Source organism: Aythya marila, assembly GCF_965140915.1.
Source record: "Aythya marila genome assembly, chromosome: 3".
Lineage (NCBI taxonomy): Eukaryota > Metazoa > Chordata > Aves > Anseriformes > Anatidae > Aythya > Aythya marila.
Window position 1 is genome coordinate 28,863,859 of NC_139044.1, and position 18,170 is coordinate 28,882,028.

At 42.4% G+C, this 18,170-nt stretch overlaps 1 protein-coding gene across 1 annotated transcript in view; it reads left to right on the plus strand.

Moving 5' to 3' along the window:
* Nucleotides 1-9,211: 9,211 nt before the first annotated feature.
* DRC8 (dynein regulatory complex subunit 8) overlaps nucleotides 9,212-18,170 on the plus strand; it is a gene marked incomplete at its 5' end in the record, with an annotated part of 31,401 nt that continues 22,442 nt past the window's right edge. Inside the window, one exon of the mRNA XM_082758075.1 lies at nucleotides 9,212-9,239. Coding sequence (XP_082614201.1) covers nucleotides 9,212-9,239 — 28 coding nt within the window. The remainder of the gene's footprint in view (nucleotides 9,240-18,170) is intronic.

The following is an 18,170-nucleotide window of genomic DNA, read 5'->3' on the forward strand; positions in this document are numbered from 1 at the left end:
AAGGATCAAATGTGCTGTGCTGTGCTGAACAGCCAGGGTGAGGTGAAAGGAGGCAGAAGGAGATGCACGCGGGGCATCCACACCCGTTGCTATCTGGTTCTGCTGTTACAGAGGGGGAGATGGCAGCTGGCAGAGGAAGGTAAGGGCACCAAGTGTTGCCTCAAATCACTACAGCGAGTTTGGTCTTTGGGCTTCCAGTCCCTGTGGTTTAAAGAACTACCTTCCCTCTGAGACTCTGCGCTTAGCTGAGCTAATCTAAGCTGACAGTAACTGTACCTCTCAAGGTGGCGATGAAGTATACAGCAACGCCAATTAATGCTGCTGTATCATGAAGTATGTATAAAACAGAGAAAATACATGTTCTGATTAAATCATACACTTCAGTAAGCAATTCAGAGCAAATAACTGTCTGACACTGTAAGTGATACCACTGTTAGGTGTATTTGCAGTTATCCTATTCCTGATGGTAAATAATGGTGCTAATGACATAAAACTTGACAAGATAACCAATCTACCATTTACTGATCCTCAGTTTAAGACGGGTTATTAAACTTGTATTTCCACTTTGTAAAGTTCAGTTAGCAGCTGAACTTGCAGTTAAGACGTATATATATTAGTAGTCCCTTTTCACTGTCATGCATAATCTTAGTCATAACTTCCTTAAGTGAGAGGGTAGTTGATCACAGCTATCCTAATATTGCAAATATTTACATTTGCAGTGCAGTCATACTCACCAATGATTGCTGTGTCTATCCAGCAACAGCGGCTTAAGCAGTTGTCACTCCCTGCATTACTCTGTGCAACTATTTATATGGCTATTCAGCAAGTGAGAACTCATCTCGTGGTGAAATAACCCATTACTATTTTGTTGTCTATTTGTTTTTCCTGGGTTATTTTTCAGGTTGTTTGTCATTTCCCTGGTGTGGTTCATTGCTCTACCCCATAAATGCTTAAGTGATGCAGTACTGAATGTCCAATCCTAAGACAATTTAAATGGCTTAATCAGGATCTTTAAGTCCCTCTTCCTGTTAAATCTTCTTTATCTGCATCTATCCGCCATATCTAGTAGAATCAGTTTATTATGTTACAGTTTTCTCCACTCCTTAGGCCTTTGTGGGTGATAACTGCTTGTCTTTCTGTCCCACAAGGCTAATGTCCTGCACCTTGCAGGTACAAGTAGACTTTTCCCTTCAACCATCTGAATTCTTTAACATAATAAAGCTAAATTGGTTTGAAAGCAATTGCTACCATATTCTGTTCAAGGGGTGCAAAATATATTTCAAAGCTGAAAAGGGGTTCATATGTCTAAAACCAGACTTTTTTTTTTTTCTTTTTTTTCCTAGCTTTGTCATCTAGTCTAATAAATGATGATGCTTCGCCTTTCAAGCCCCAGTTTTGCTTCCTCATGGGCCTCCACGTGAACGGAGCATGACTGAAGCCAGTTCAGAATGGCATGCACCTGAGTGAGAAGAAAGCAAACCAGCAGTGGCCCAAAAATCCCTTCCACCTTCCTGATGGAGGATTGTGTCCAAAATCCCAGGCTGGTGCTTGGTGGCAGGTAGGAGTTCCCTCAGCCCTAGTCTTATGCTGCCCCTTCTGCTTCACTGGCCTAGCTACCACAACAGCAAAAAAGGGTATTTTTTACCTGAATCAGTTTCCTGCTCAGATCCTGTCATGGCCATGCCCTGGAACATGGCAAGCAAGGCAATCCAGAAGTAGGTGATGCCACTGCTTGTCCTTGCACAGTGCCACTGAAAGCCCCTGGCCAATCCTATGTATTTGTTACTCCTCTCGTCTTGAGTTACTGTCTCTAAGTGGCTCAGTACACAAATGCTTTCCAATTCTAGACTTATGATATATCTAAATAGCTACAACGACAAAATCTGAAAGTGGAAGAACCGTTTTCCTGTTCCCTAGAATGAAGAATACAGCAAAATGTCAACTCTTCCTGGTAAAATTGTCTGAACTTCAGCTTTTGACAGTATAACAGTCTATTGTGTTATGAATATTTTACATTCACAGCCAGCATGCAAAGTCTCTGAGCACAGATTAGATTTCCATTAATACAGTTATCTATCTTTTGGCCACAGTGCATCAAACTCCTCTATTCCTCATGAGGGAATCAAATAGGAGTTCAATTTCTTTCTTATCCTAAAGGTAGAGATAATATTCATTGGAAGTGTCTTAGTTCTTTTTTTTCCCCCCTCTTACAGCATTAAAGTTTATTTTTAACTCAAACTGACTTTCATATTACAATTGTGAGTCTATATAGTAAAGTTTACAAAACATAGTCTGTGCAGTATGTCTAGTTAGATTGGGTTTAACATTATTTAAATATGGAAATGAATTTAAGCTCTGCAAAGTTAAAGCTTATTTTTAAGGAAAAGAAAATGTTGGGAACCTGGAAAACTTGGAAAAAAAAAAAATGCTAGCCATGCAATCAGCCCTTTAAATAATAATAATAATAAAAAAAAGGCAAACACTGAGATGAATGAGCACTGAGATGAAGTTTATGTTATAAAATTAGCTTTAATCCTGTGCTATTTGTGTCAGTGGAGATGAATAAATTGTGAATCAAATTAACTACAATCCCACAGACTTCAACCATATTCCCACTTAAATTCTAAGTTAGCATAAACAGGTAGTTTATGTGAAGTGAAATCTTAAACACATTTAAGTTACTGGGACTTGTTATGATTTTCTACATTACTTTCTTACTGTAGATTTAAAATGATAATGCTACATAAATTCTTAAAACATTATCTTCACAAGCAGATGGTCTAGACTTGTTTTTTAATAAATGAAAACTTGCATTCTGAAAAAAAAAGAAAAACAGGAAATTTTTAAATGCTTAAATCAATGGGTTTTCTTATACCCAGATTAATTTTGGGTTTGATTATTAATAACCTAGTGAGTACAGCAATATTTCCCTGTCTAAATCATCTTAACTGAAGATCTAAAAGAAAGTAGTTCTACTACTCATATACTAGGAGGATTTTACTGAGTATTAAAAATCGTGCCTCATCTCAATTGATTAAGTGCCATATATGATCGTGTAGATGTATAACCTTACTTCTTCCTCTCAAAGCTGTGTCGTGGCCGATGGCTTTCCAAAATGTACTTTAGGCCTATTAACTCAAGCTATGGCCTTTCTTTGCATCCTTAACTTGAATGTTATCATATAACAACAACAACAACAAAAAAGAGCTCTTTTTTTAAAGGCTAGATTCATGATATTGGTAATACAAACATAATTCCAGTGTTCAATATTCTCATTCAATTGCGATTGTCCAAATGTCAGTCTGAGACCTATGGTTTTGTCTATTTCTCTCATATATCTCTGCTTTTACACAGCTTCTAAAGCACTATGTTATTAAAGGCCACCCTTAAATATTAAATTACAATTAATGAGCACTTCTCACTTTTAAGAATACAAAGCCAAGCCTTGTAGGTCAGATCAAAGGTCCATCTCTTTGAGTATCTTCTCTCCTACTGTGACCTAAAGCAGGTGCTTGAATATTCTCTCTCAGCCTCCTACAAATGTTTTTTGGTTCAAGGACTGCCTGAGCTAGCACTGAAGAGTATTTCCATATATTCAAATATTCAGTACCAGTCGTGGATTTTTCTTCCTAAGTAGGTTAATTCAGTGATTTAATAGTATTTTATCGGGGGATGTTTTGGAATGGTATTGAAAGGTGTGAAGGACTTTTTCTAAAGAAACAAAGAAAGGAAAAACAGAGTTTGTGTTCCTCAGGGGCTGCCAACGCCATCTCTTTCATCTCCTGTGGTTCCACTGATGAAGACTTGCTGCTCTGAAAGCCCTGCCTTCCTCACCTGTGAAAGTCACACCACTGCTTGGCACCTTGTAGGGGAATGCAGGTGCCTTGGGTATAGAAACCAGCGTCTCCACTGGAGGAAGCAGGCTTTCTTTATAAGTACCAGGCCCTTGAACTTGGCTTGGTGTTCAATGGCGAGCCACCGCTGAGCATGGAGCATGGGGAGAAGTACTCATGGCAACCTGTGTTGCTAGGCAGATGGATTATTGTGTTTTGTTCCTGCCACAGTGTTCTCAGGGATCCTGGCTTCATTTCTAGATATAATTAATGGTAATAAAGTCTGAAGGTTAAAATATGTGGATCTCTAGGGCCGTTTTTGTGCCTGGGTGGGATGGGGAACAGCAACCTGGCACTTGCATGTAGAAGTGAGAGCTTTTTTCTGCTGCAGCTCTTCAAACATTGTCCCAAAGGCTAAGCACTGTCATTAGTTCCTTGACATTGAGGACTATTGCTGAGGGGAAGAAGTGCTACTCTTTTCCTAGTAACTCTTTTTAACGTATATTTGGCCACTTTTCCCCAAATGCAACTTTCTTGTACCTGGACAGGAGCATCTAAAGATCCATGGGATCATAGATGTATATAAGCAACAAGCGGTATTTACCAGGGCAGTTCCAATGGACTGAGAAGGATTTCAGATGCTGCCATTACCAGCAGACTTAGAGCCTATTTTTCCCTTCTGAGTTTTCCTTACAGACTCAGCAAATAACTGAGCTTACAACCTCTAAACCAGCATCTCACCTTTGCTGCCTTCCTATTTCTTCCTCCCTATTTCTTCCTAACTTCTAATTGCGTGGTACAGCTTCCTACCTGGGCCACCTCAGATGCTTGACAGACCCTTTGCCAAATTTCTTAACATGGCAGAAGCCTATTCACGTTTTGATGGATTGTTTTTCTACTACTTCGGTGACTCATATCTTCTCTCAATGAATGGCTCAGCTAGTACAAGGTAGGAGGAGGATGTGCGGCTGGCAGTAGTGAAGGAAGGCCAAGAACTGAAGGAACAGCTGGATTCTTCCTTTTCAGCATCAATGAACTCCTCGTGTCCCATGGAAATACACCATCTGATACAATATTTAAGGGATCAGCTTTTGGGCTTCAGGGTGTAAGTACTTGTTTGTTACCTGTATGAAGAATTAAAGGAACTTTCTTGTCAATTTATGTGCTTTTTGCTGTTCTGTAGGTCAGAGCAGGAAGATTTTTCTTTTTCAAAAAGAAAACAGTAAGATGACAGAAAAGGTTAATAAGAAAATGCCAGCAATCTGGAAGAAGTCAATGGTAGAACCATTAATGGGATGCTTTTTGTCTGGCTCTACCACTCTCTTAGACTTCTTGTCATCTGGTCCAAGGATCAAGGTCTGCGGTAACAAGGCAAACAAGCCAAAAGAGAAGCTGTGTCCCCTACCACGCATCAAGGAACAAGGTAGCTGCTCTTAATGTAATTTACCCAAAATTTGAAGGAAGGACACAGCTTAGGCAAGGTATGATGGAGTCTTTTTCTTATTTTTATCTGCTTGCTGTGTATCGTTTAGGTCAACAGATACGTTTAGATAATACTCTGTTTTGAAGAAGCTGTTTTTGAGTCACTCAAATCAGCAGCTGATCCCGGAGAAAGAGTGGAACAGCTGTGCAATATGCATTTGGTGAAAAATGGTTCTGCAACACAGAAACACCTTCTGATTGGTAGGGCTGCACCCTTTCAGCTGCAGAGGAGTTAAAGGTAGACTCTCGTCACAGAACCATAGCTATTACTTTACTTTCTCTCTGATGGAAAAATTAATACACTTACTTGTGTTTTCAGTTTTTCAGTCCCAAAGAACCCACAGAGGGAGTTCCATACTTAAAGTCTTCAGCAACTGGTCGGAGCAAAGATGTGTCCAAACACTGCAATCCCGAAACCATGGGGGAACAGTCCTTCACGAGATGTTACTATTCCTCCTTGAACTACTTTATCTATTATATCACTTCTCCCATTTTAGAGCTGTTTTTTGTGCTGAGCAAAATTTCTGAACATATGCATGGAAAATACACAAAACGTGTGATAAGACCCTGATAGCTGAGAGAAATGTATGCGATGCAATTAGGCGCAGAGGCAAGGGTACCTTACCGCTATTAGACGTCAGTGGCTTCAGGCTTTGTATCAGCAATGCTGGTGCCTTCCGTATTTTTCCCTGAGATATTTTTTGACATTTTTAAAATGAAAAATTACAAGTTTGAAAGGGTATGTTCTCTTCAGAGGAGCTCTTTAAAGATCTTGCATGCAGCAGCTGATATTTCAAGCTGTTGAATTAGTAGTTCTGGGTTTCCTTTTGTACTTGCCTGTGCCAAAATGCGATTAGTTGTTTCAGCCCACTCATACCCTTGGTTTGAGATGTCTGTGCATTAAGTTAGAAGGGAAACAGTCATGTGGTTCAGGTCCAATATTTGATCTGCATTATAATTGTTAACATTTTTTTCCTACATAGATTTTTCAAGATACGTTGCCAGGAAATTTTAAAGTGGTGAGTTCTCATTTTGAAGTACTTTCTCATTCCATATTTTGTTCTGCTTCTGGAGACAGACAAGACACCAAAACCTTGTATGTCAGGAATTAGGGGGAAGAAAGGGAAACAGGTGCTGACATTTGGCTGCAAGCTATTCAAAACAAAAGGAAATTCTGGGCTGGAACAGGCAATACAGACAAAGCACTTGGACTTACAGTAATTGTCCTGAGTGGAACCCCAACAGCATAGGCAGGAGAGTGTGAAATACTATTTGCTGAAATTAGTAATAGCTGTAAGGGACAAAAGATTTTGCAGCTAGACTAGGGGTGTCAAACTTACCAAGTATAAAATTCCAGGATTTGACTAGTACTTTTATATGTTTGGCATAAAGCTCTCCCAAAGGAGCTATCGTAGCAGAGAATAAGGGCCTGAGTCAGCTGCTACAATAGGACATACCGTGGTGAATGCACCATGACATATCTGTTGCGTACTTCACAATTTCCCTTTTCTTTCCGGCTTTTACACCCTGTTTTTGTTCCAATCAGTCTTGGAGGAAACTGAGATAAGTATATATGAAATATGGAAGTCTGGTGAGGAAAGCCAAGTTGAAGCCCTGGTGAAATTACTGGGAATATGTTAAAACTTAAGTGTCCTGAGTGGAATGACTGCCTTACCACTTCATATTTGTGACAACTCGTATCAAGCCAAAAACTACTGTAAAAACACAAGATTACTCTTTGCTAAATCAGATAAGTGACAGGACAAGGGGGAATGTGTTTAAACTAAAAGAGGGGAGATTTAGATTAGAGGTTAAGAGGAAATTCTTGACTCAGAGGGTGGTGAGGCACTGGAACAGGCTGCCCAAAGGAGCTGTGGATGTCCCATCCCTGGAGATGTTCAAGGCCAGGGTAGATGAGCCCTTCAGCAACCTGATCTAGTGGGTGGCATCCCTGCCTATGGCAGGTGGGTTGTAACTAGATGATCTTTGAGGCTCATTCCAACCCAAGCCATTCTATGATTCTATGAAGACTCTCAATAAATTTACACAATAAGCAATATCTGTATGTATTCTAAAGCTGAATGTTGTTCTGGGGCATGGGTTTGGCATGAAAACCTAAATGACTGGAAAAGTATTTTTTAAAGCATTCATTAGGGGAATCTGGTAAACACTTTGAATTAACTTGACATTTGTAGAGGAGCTCTAAATGTCCTACGATGAGTCAGGTGATCTGGAAAATGACATAAGAAGTATAATGCTTGGGCCAATACTGAAGAACATGAAATTTCACATTTAGAGTTGGAGAGGGAAGTAATAAGAAACAATGTATTTTGTACTTCTGTTTGGTTTCAAACATACTGCTGATCAACTACAATAGATCTACAACCGTAAAAGATGAAGGTTTTATGTGTAGAGGTGTTGAGGGAATAAGAAATGGGACTGCAAACTGAAAAGTAAGGGCCTTTCCTTCGGCTGCTACATTCTCTAGATTTGGCTTCTGTGTTGTTCTCACCAAAACTTCTGTTATCTGCTTGAGAGGAAACAAATCCGTGCTACTCATGTCATCAAACACATACTTTGAAATATATGGTTACTTTAATAAACTGTTAAAGTCTATAGATAACCATTTGGAGTGATCAGCTTTGTTAGAGAGTATAATCATGTGTTTTCCCCACTGAGTAATTGCAAGTTCTCTTGGGTATCTATTATATCCTCTTTACTCTGAGCTGTGTTCAATAAAAACACAGAAATAAGTGGCTGAAAGGCACTGAAGGCACTGAGGATTGCTATTTCCTGCAAATAGCAAATCTTATTAAAAAGTAAGTGATTTTTTAGAGAAAAGAAGCCCTGTTTTTTATTTTATTTTAATTTTTATTTGTATTATTCTAGTCCTACATTAATACTGAACACCTTGAAGCTGTCTTTTCAAGAGGTGGATGTGAGTGTGTGAGGAGGCATTATCCAAATAGGTTTTACAAAATTTTAACATCTGACATGCAACCACCTACTGTGGTGAGGACATTCTAGTTCTAGGAATTTCCTCCCCAGATTTCTGTGAGTGTATGGCTGCATCTTGTTGGAATGTTCATATTTGTATTTTTTTCTACTTTCATAGTTGTTTCAGAGTTGGAAGAACCATGCATTGCAAATACGTCTGCTAAAATACACAGCTATATTTAAACTGCGAAGTTTTATTTAATATCACTGAGAATATTTTAGCTGTTTCAGAGCGCTGGTATTTAGAATAAAATGTTCTTTCACTTTGTAAAGCCCAGATACACAGAAATCTCTGCAGTTGCTGGGAAAATGAGCAAGAAAGGAGCGTTGTGAAATGGCAGAGTTCCGGTGGCTGGCCCATGGCCTCCCTGCCAGGACAGCAGCGTGAGCACCTGCTCAAGCCTGGTGTAGGTTTTGGTGGTGGTTTCTCTTTTCTGCCACCTTGCATGGCAGGAGCAATGCCCGAAACCCTGCTTGGGATGGTGGGGACCATGTGTGTGGGGTTCTTGGTGGCCGCAGGCCAGTTGCAGCCTGCACGCCCGGGCTCCAAGTTTGGGGTGCGATGGATGTTTTGGGGCGTCAGTGCTTGGGGCTGTGGCTGGCTGCCCTTGAAAACAGGCAGTGCAATATCTGAGCTGTGACACGCAGAGGCCCAGCACACCGCACCAGCCGTGCTTTATTTCACTTTGCTCTGAGCAGCCTCCATGAAGGCCGCAACTGCTCGCCAGGGCGGGGGGAAGCGAGATGGCTGCGCCTGGCAGCCGAGACCGGGGCTGCGGCCGCGGCCCTCCTCAGCCGCCGCTCCCCGGGGGCCGCCCGGCCCCGTCCCGCCTGGGGCCGCCGTGGCGAGAGGGCCGCTGCGGCACGGGTCGCCATGGCGACGGCGGGGGGCCGCTGCCATGGCGGAGCAGGAGGGGAACGGCGAGGGTAAGGGCGGGCGGGCGGCAGAGCCCCGCTGCCAGGGGAAGGCATAACCTGTGCCGCCGCTGGCACCGGGGCTTATTTATAGAGGCAGGCGCGTTGTGCTGCCAGAGCCTGGGTTTGTGGGCTAAAGGTAATGCCTCCTGCGGGGGGCTGAGTGTCGCGGCGAGAAGAGCAGGCTGTGTGAAAAAGGGTGTTGTGGATTCCTTGATCCCTCCCTGCCACAAATCGTGCGAGCCGTAATACCGCAGGGATTCTGAGTGCTGCATTCGAAATATTGTAAATAATGGATTATTTCACATCAATTAGTAAAAGCAGTGCTCTCTGTAGGAAAGTCCTGTGTAAGGCACTGTGGATAATGCTGAACGAGTGAGTTGAGCTTGGTAGAAGTATCCCTAAGACATGCTTTGCGATATAGATACACTGGATAAATTAAGAGTTAAGACCGATGTCCCTTCAGTGAGGTCGGTTCTAACTATGTTATCTCTTTTGTATTGTTTTTCATGTATGTTTTGTCTTGGAAATGCATCTTTTTAGCATCCTTCCAGCTTTACAAAAGAAGCTGAGGCACGGTGCTGGCAGAGGTAGCTGGAGATTATAGGCTAAGAGTCTAGAAGTCTGCTGAGCCATCTGAGAGGACGGAGTCTGGCCTGCTGGCAGGGTAACAGGGCTGGGAACTTCTGCCTTCATACATATTTTGGGCAGCTGTACATACGATATTGAGCTCTTGCACCATTTTGTTAATCCATGGACAGAAACTCCTGGAGAAAGAAGATGGCTTTTTGATTGCTTGATTAATGGCCTTTAATGTATTTTTTATAGTTCAAAAATACTTTTAAAGAAATTGAAGTACTATATTCGTAAAGACAGACTCTTTTGTTGACTTTTTTTTTTTTTTTAAAGTGTTCTAACATCCTGTAAAACAATATTCCCAATAGAGCATAAGATGTAATCATCTAGAGGAATATTATGCTGTCATCCTAAATAGCTGTGACCCCAAAACTCAGTTACCAGCCTTTCCAGACTTCCCAATAGATCATGGGAAAGTGACATACCAGGGTTTGGCTTCCTCTCTGCAGAATGAGGACAATGACCCATGCCACATGGATAATGCAAGGACGAGGCACCAAGCTTACCTTCAGGCACTCGTCAGAATCTCACTCTGTTAGTAGGCAGACCAGTTGCTTATTGCTTTATGAAGGCAATTATAAAGAAGTCTAATTATTATAAGTGTGATTGAGGCAAACTAACAGACAGTGTCTCATTAAACTGCAGAAGCAATCCCATAAAAGTAAGATGCTCATGTCCATTTCAGAATTGCTATTAGTCTTCTTGCAGGTAGCAGTTAGAGGGTTAATTAGGATCCCAAATTCTGGATTCACGCGCTGATCACACTTGCTTCTGACAAGCATTCCACATATACACAAACTGCAGGTTTTACTTTATGATGTCTCAAACCAAACAATAACATTAGTTGTATTTTCAACTAATTAGTCTTTAGGGTATTCCTCTTGGTTCATCGTAGAACTGCAGTTTCACCAACTTTCATGGTAAAGGTTTCCCTTAGGTCCTATTAGTTTCAAGTTTTGTCTTCTTCAGAGTTAAAATGTCTGCTTAAATGTTTTACAGATGTACAAGATGTACACAAGAAAAAAAAAAAGTGAAAGGTCAAATGCTGCAACCTCTTGTGCATAACATTGCTCACACGAGTGTTACTCCCTAACTTACATAGTTCTCATGAATAAAATCTTGCTTGTGCATGTGTTAACACCATGCCCATACTGTCTGGAGCTGTATGTTTTATGCATGAATTTATGTCCCTACATTTGTGCTTTCAGCATTGTTGAATGTTTTTTCTTTATACCCATCTGATTACATTAGACTGTTTGCTTCATCTTTCTCTTTTGCATATTTGTTTGTATCCTTTTCCTATCATTCTATTTCTTTCATTTTTTTTCTTGCTACTTAATTCAGTCTGCCTGTTCTTCCATTTGCTCTCAGATACTTTCTTTATAATTTGACAGAACATGTCAGATTTTCTAAGTTTTAATATCTCTGATCTCAATACTGATGTTACTGGAACCTGAAAGTAAAATGTCAGACCGGTAGTGCCTGAAGTAAAACTAGACAGAAGACAAGACATATTTTTCTCCAGCTGGGATTTAAGAAATTACATGAGAGTACATAAAAGAGAGAACGCTCAGTGTTCCTATATCATCACGGTAATGTTGTGTAAGTGATCAGTATTAGAGTTTTTCTAAGACCATATTCTTTGTGCCAGCACGTACTTAAAATGCAATTTATACGTCACGAATTTTAATCCAAAAGGAAGTAGATTAAATAGTCTGAGCTTCTCTTTCCCACACTTAACACCCCTATGAAACTGAATAACTGTTTCTGGATAATGGAGATCTTCCAAAAAATACCTGATGGTGATGTGAAGACGAGGAGATGGAGAATAACTGTTCTGTGGTGATTATTTTCTCTGGTAAATAATTACTAGTTGTTCTGGGTAATTTAAATTACAGCTGCAGCATGTAATCAGTCCTCACAGATCCTTTTCCCCACTAGTGAAACACTCACACTGAGGCTGTCAGCGGAGATAGGAAAGAATTTTTACCTCTCTTTTAGTGCCTGAGATAAATATAGCAACAATGTGTTGAGTCATACATATATCTGCTCTTTAACTGCCCTGGTTTGCCACCTGGCACGCTGGTGAAATCAGAGATGTACTGCAGTTTACATTTGGGAGGAACAAGCTGCACAGCCCATCCAGCTATTACCTTCTGGTAAAGAGGCAGAGTTGCCACTGCTTCGCTTGCCCCGCTCGATCTTCCTACACTGGGGGATCTAAACTTTCCCTTTGCCTGTATCGCCGTGGTCTGCGTGGAGTCTGTCTTTGCTGCAGAGATTAAAAATGCTCTCTTGCTGTTTGTTCCATTTTAATCGTTGTGAGTCCAAGCTTAAAGAGCCCAGTGGCTGCCATGAGCACTGTAGGCAGTCGCAACCACTAATTCTGCTCAGAGCAAACTTAATTAACACAAGAGTTTCAAACCTGACACAGCAAAGTGCTTAAGCTGCATACGGCTTTGGGGAATCCCACTGAATGCAATAACATGATGCACGTGGTGCTAAGCACATGAGTACATCTAAGTGTCTTGCTTTGCTGAGGATTTTAAAATGTTTTCTTTGGTTTTCACGAGTAAGCACCAGCATATGAAAGTACAAAAGTTACAGATTAAGTACTCGCAACAAACCTTCAAGCTAAAGTAGTTCATCAGATAAATTCTTTCTAATTATGAAAGCGACTGTTTCGTTTGTGCCAAAAAATACAAAACTAGTGTAAGTTGTTAAAACAAGTAGCTTTCTTAGGGCTCAAGCAAGGAATATTTCAACTGTAGAAGAATTTCTATGGGAAGAATATATGAGATCACTTAAGAAATCACTTTGGAATTTACAGATGGGCACTGTGAATATTTTTATTTCTTCTTGTTGATATTCCTGTGAGAAGCTATTTGAGGAGAAAGGTTTATAGCTTTCATTAGATAGTAATGCAGTTTAACATGCACCTTAACGTCAACTTGAGTTATATTTTAGCATTTTATACTTGAGACTGAAATAAAAAATAAATTATGTCCATCTTTCCTGGACAAACACAGGCGGTAGATCCCTGATCCTCTGGGCTCTACTGCAGTAAAAGTTACTTCAAATGCATGTAGAATAGGTAGTTGCAGATTGACAGGTTTCTTGTTTCCATAGCACATGAAATAGCAGAAGTTTTCAGTTTGGTTCTACTTCTAGCTGACTTACTGAATACAAAATTAGCTGGTTTGCAGAAAGGCTTTAAACTTTTTTGTCTTTTAGACAATGCCAACCAGCAGATATGCAGTGCTGACAGGGAGCTAGAAAACTCCCACAAATTCTCTCTCCAACAATAGTTAACGTGTTATTAAGAATTTCCATGTCTACATACTAATTATTCTAAGATTTGAGTGTTGTTTTTTTTTTTCTTCTTCTCCCAGTTCAGGAGCAGCTATACTGTATGTGAGCAGATACAGTTTCATTGCTGTTGGCAGTAAGATTTGGCAGGGGGAAGGCGATGGGAAGTAAATGTGCAAGTGATGTCCCAGCCCAGCCTGTGCAGAGCCTGCAGGGACCCAGTGCGGGGTAAAGGGCAGGGGGTCCCCAAACCCAAACCTAGCTCTGGTGGGTTTGGAGGCTGGACTGTGTGCTACATGACAGGTCCCATGGGATATTTTTATACATGGTCTTTATCAATCTTTAAAATAAAACACAGACTGCAGCTCTTTGGAAATGTGAGATAGTTACTGTTCAACATGATGTAGGTGTGGATGGTACATGATAGCCCCATGAATGTAAGATTGGAAGGGATTTCCTTGTGTCCAGCCTGCTGTTGCAAACAACTTTTACAAGTCACTTTCACAGACTTACCAAGCTGCATCTTAAAATTGATAAGGATTTTTGTGTTGCTGGTTTAAGTTGACAGAAGTTTCTGGACTGTTATTGCTGATGATCAGGTTAAAATTAGACAAGAATTCTGAAATGCATCCACGGACAGCTTGTATTCCTTGGTTTTTATTTTTTGTACTTGCCAACCTTCTTCATTTCTTTATAGAAATGTCTTATCCCCCATTGACGGTAAATGTAAATGTCTTAAATCTGTCAGCTGAAAAGCTGTTCATATTCAAACTATTACTCTTAGGCAAACAGAAAATTGGAGGTTGATGTTCATTCATGATATGTAAAGAAAAGTGGTTTAGCACTGCAAGCGATGCTTTCAAGGCAGCTCCTTAAAAGCAAGCAGCTGCACCAAGCCCCTGTAAATCCCTTGCCAGTTCGTTTCACTTTCACACTCTTCCTTTGGTCCAAGTCCTCACCCCAGAGCAGAGCAGATAGAATTGCAACCAGTATAGAGGTGGTGTTTGTTAACCCATTTGAGACCCTGTCAGGAAACTTCGAGGAGTTGAGGTACGTAGCAGCATGGTAGCAGCAGCTCTTAAAAGTCATCCTGAAAAGCCCTGGTTCTCACCTTATATCTTAGACAGTTGCATGTCTTTCAGATGAACAAAGTTCACACACTGCTCTATTCTAGCAGCGCTATTGTGCTGCTGTAGTTAATCTTTCTGCTAGTTTATGTTGGAAATAAATTACTTCAAGAGCTCTAATATCCATGTGATTCTCATCTCCGCTTCATGACCACCTCAGCAATCGGCTCAGCAGAGGCAGTTTGCTGCTTTGCTGCAATTTGGTGTGAATTCGGTCTTGGAGTTGTCCCTTGTGGCTGTGCCACCCGCTTCTGTGGCCAGCCTTGCAGAGAGCCCAGGGAAAACAGAGGCAAATACCTTCAGGGACCGTGCAGTACAGCAGCACGGGCTGCTTTCTGCCTCTGCTGCAGCCAGTGCTAGCTCTTACCTTTCAGAGGCAGCTGGAGCTACAGCGAGGCTCTGAGCATTACCAGCAGAGCTATATATCCTTGCAGGGCACTTTGCCACTGTTGATGAAAGAGAATATAAGTATGGGCGAGACATCACTCTTTCATTAGCTCCCAGGTGTGGCTGAGATGAAAGATACAGAACAAATTGCAGTGGTGGAGATTGTTGTTTTTGCCAGCTCGGAGCTGCAACAGGAGTGCTGACTGGAACAACTGCCAGAGTTGGGAATTTAGGGATGTGCAAGACATCCCTAATGGAGATTTATGCTGAGCTTATCTCTGCCTGATGAAAAGGGAGTCTGTGTGCACCTGGTGTTGACTTTAAAATAAGTGTGGCAATTATTTTTGCAGCCTAACAAACCTCAAGTGCTGGCATTTCTTTCACTTCACTCTAGGAAGGATAACATCACGACTTCCTTCAGGAAAAGCAGAAGATATTAATTGTATATTACCTGTGAATCACAGGTGTACAGGAGGCAGTCCAGATCCATGCACAGATAGGTCTTTCGTGCTCTCTTTTGATGACTGAAAGCACATTTCCACATCTGCTGCTCAGCAGACAAGTCAGGTTTTTATATGAAGAGGAAATTCCCCCCATTGTTCTGCAGGTTCCTATGAAAATTGTGCTGTTTCACTGCCCTCCATGCCGCCTGTATGCAGTGACAGGTACTTGGCAGCTTGTCCGAGGGTACCAGCTAGCAGAAGGAGAGCCATGCCCCTGGAGCTGGACCCATGCAAGCGGTTATGGTGAGCAGCATTACTCAGGGCTTGCATTTTTGGCTTGTGCCACCCTTGGCCTCCTGAAGGCAAACCCAGCTACCACTTGAGTAGCTGCGGAATTGATGCTATGCCTGGCTGGCTGAAATCCATGTCCTAATTGAGACCTGTTAGGCCCTATTTGGCCACATGTTTCCTGCAAATCCTTATGGTGTGCTGCTTCCACACGCATAATCTGCAGCTGCTGTGGGCACCCAGTGGGTGGGTTGGGAGCAGCAGGGAGCAGAAGAGGCCTCTGGGCCTAAAGCAGCGTGGCTGGGGCTGGCTGCTGGGGAGGGCAGGTGGGGCCTGGCCTGGGATCTGCAGCTGAACACCTTGTGCTGCGTCCTGGCTGGCACTCTAAAAATGCTGCAGATACTTCTGACATTAAATGCTTGACAGCTTATCAACTGAAAATGCATGTTGTTAGGGTTCAGGGCTCTGTAGCCTTTTTTGTGATGTCAGGTCACTTTAAGTGTCTCAACCCAGAGTATTGAGGCCTGTCCCATTTGACCCTTCTCTCCAAGAAATGCAAAAAGGCTATACAGATACATGTAGAAGGTGAAAAAATGTTTTAACACATGAAAAAATGAGAATGGAAGGAAGGAAGGAAGGAAGGAAGGAAGGAAGGAAGGAAGGAAGGAAGGAAGGAAGGAAGGGAGGGAGGGAGGGAGGGAGGGAGGGAGGGAGGGAGGGAGAGAGAGAGGGAGGGAGGGAGGGAGGAAGGGAGGGAGGGAGGAAGGAAGGGAGGAAGGAAGAAAAAGATCTTTTTTTTTGTTGTTGCAGGACTCTGCAGCAACAAATGCACCCAGTATGGGCAAACAGACTTGCATGAAAGCTGAAGAAGCCATTAGGGTCACGCTAGGTGCTGTTGTGTTTTGAAAGGTGCTCATGAGAACTGCCAGGCATTTCTGCTTTAAGTAACGAAGATTTCAGATTCTTTGAAACTGAGATTATCCCTACTTCTTGTCTAGAGGTTTGGACGCCCACGGGACATACCCTGCATGCGTTCCTTCTTGTTCCCAGTAGGGTGCATTCCCCAGGGGACAGCAGTAAGCTCCGGGTTACTGTTGGCAGCCTTGCCCTCCTTAATGCGGGGCTGACAGTGGGCTAGGACAGAAGGAGTAAGGTGCTTACGAAGGTCAGGTCAGGGCATTAGCTGTCTCTGTTGACCATTGCAGAGCTCAGAGAGACTTTGTACTCGGCGTGAGACAAGTCTGCGAGCTGTAGCTGCAGGAAAGGACCAGGGCAGGGCACAGGGAAGGTGCTCGTTGTGGGGCACTGGCAGCAGTGCCCCCAGCAGCCAGGGGCACGGTGGCAGCTCGGGGCTGTGGAGCTGCACACTGTCCTCAGCACCAGCACCGTGGGAGGCTGGACCTGGAGGGCAGCTGGAGGGCACGTATTTGTGCACTTCCCTGCTACTTAAAGGTAGTAATCCTCCTGCACGCTGTCATCCCAGCTGGTCGAAGCAGAGAGCAGAAAACCCGCCTCTGCTGCTGCACACGTGGGGGTCCACCTTGCACTGTCACTTCCTGGTGGAGGGCCTGTGCCTACGGACACCATCATATGGGGATGACCACCTCCACTGGACCATCGTCCTTGCAGATACAAACGGAATGCTGCAGCGTGGCTTACAGATTGCTCTTAATTTTAACCTGAATTAGTTGAACACGTGGTTTTCTTTTCAGACTTTTTTTTTTGTCCAAGGCCTGGACTGGCTGGTCTTGGCTGGGTTCTGCCATGGGATACTGGCTGGGATTGCCCTAGGTCAGGAATCCCTTCCTGCCTCCAGAGCCTGTCTCACTTTCATTGCTTGGACTGGGAACGTGATGCAGCCCTGACATACCAAGCAGCCAGCCTCTGCATCTCTGCTTCTCCTCTGTGGCTGATGCAGACCAAGGCATGAATTTGTTTTGTAGAGTGAAAATAGGAAGGACTTCTTCCATACCATCCCACCAAAAACAAAAACAAAACTAATCACTTACATGTTTGAGAAAATTGAACTCCAGTGGAGTATAACTAGGTAGTATTCCTTGATCATTTCCCAGGGTTGTAGGCTTCTCTTAATACTTAGGAAGATCAGTGCTTCATTACCTGTAGATATAGCATAGATACACAGATTATGTCCAGTAAAAGCATCAGGGTATATTTTGCTGAGCCTTCCCTGAGTTGCACAAAGTGCATTTTGGACGTGGATTGATACATGCCTGTGTTCATCACTCAGACGAGCTGCCTGCAAGGAGTGGGATTTTCTCTAGCAAATCACATGTCTGTAGCATCATTCTCCTGTACGTCCCGGAGTTGTATAGACTTAGCTTGCCATCACCAATAAGCTGCTCAGGAGCTCTTCGAACAGCAGAGAGGAGAGATTATCTTGCCTGTAGGGCAAGGGAGAAACGAATCACCACCTTCTTTTTACTGGAAAATAAGTCTCATCAGCAGGATCTCAGCTGCTAAGGATGCAGGCACACATCGTGCCTGAAGAGGTGAGGTTATGGTGACACAAGTAAGACATTATAATACATATGTGCAACATTATATAATATATATAATATATATTATATATAACATCATATATATATATGATGTTAGCAGGATTCCTGCTGGGACCCAATCCCACTCAGCCACTCTTTAACAATCAGCCCCTCCTTCCCTTGATGTTCAAGGTCTGCTTGGTTGTAAATACTTTCAGTAAGTTTAGAGTATGTTTGGTTTGCATTTTATATGTA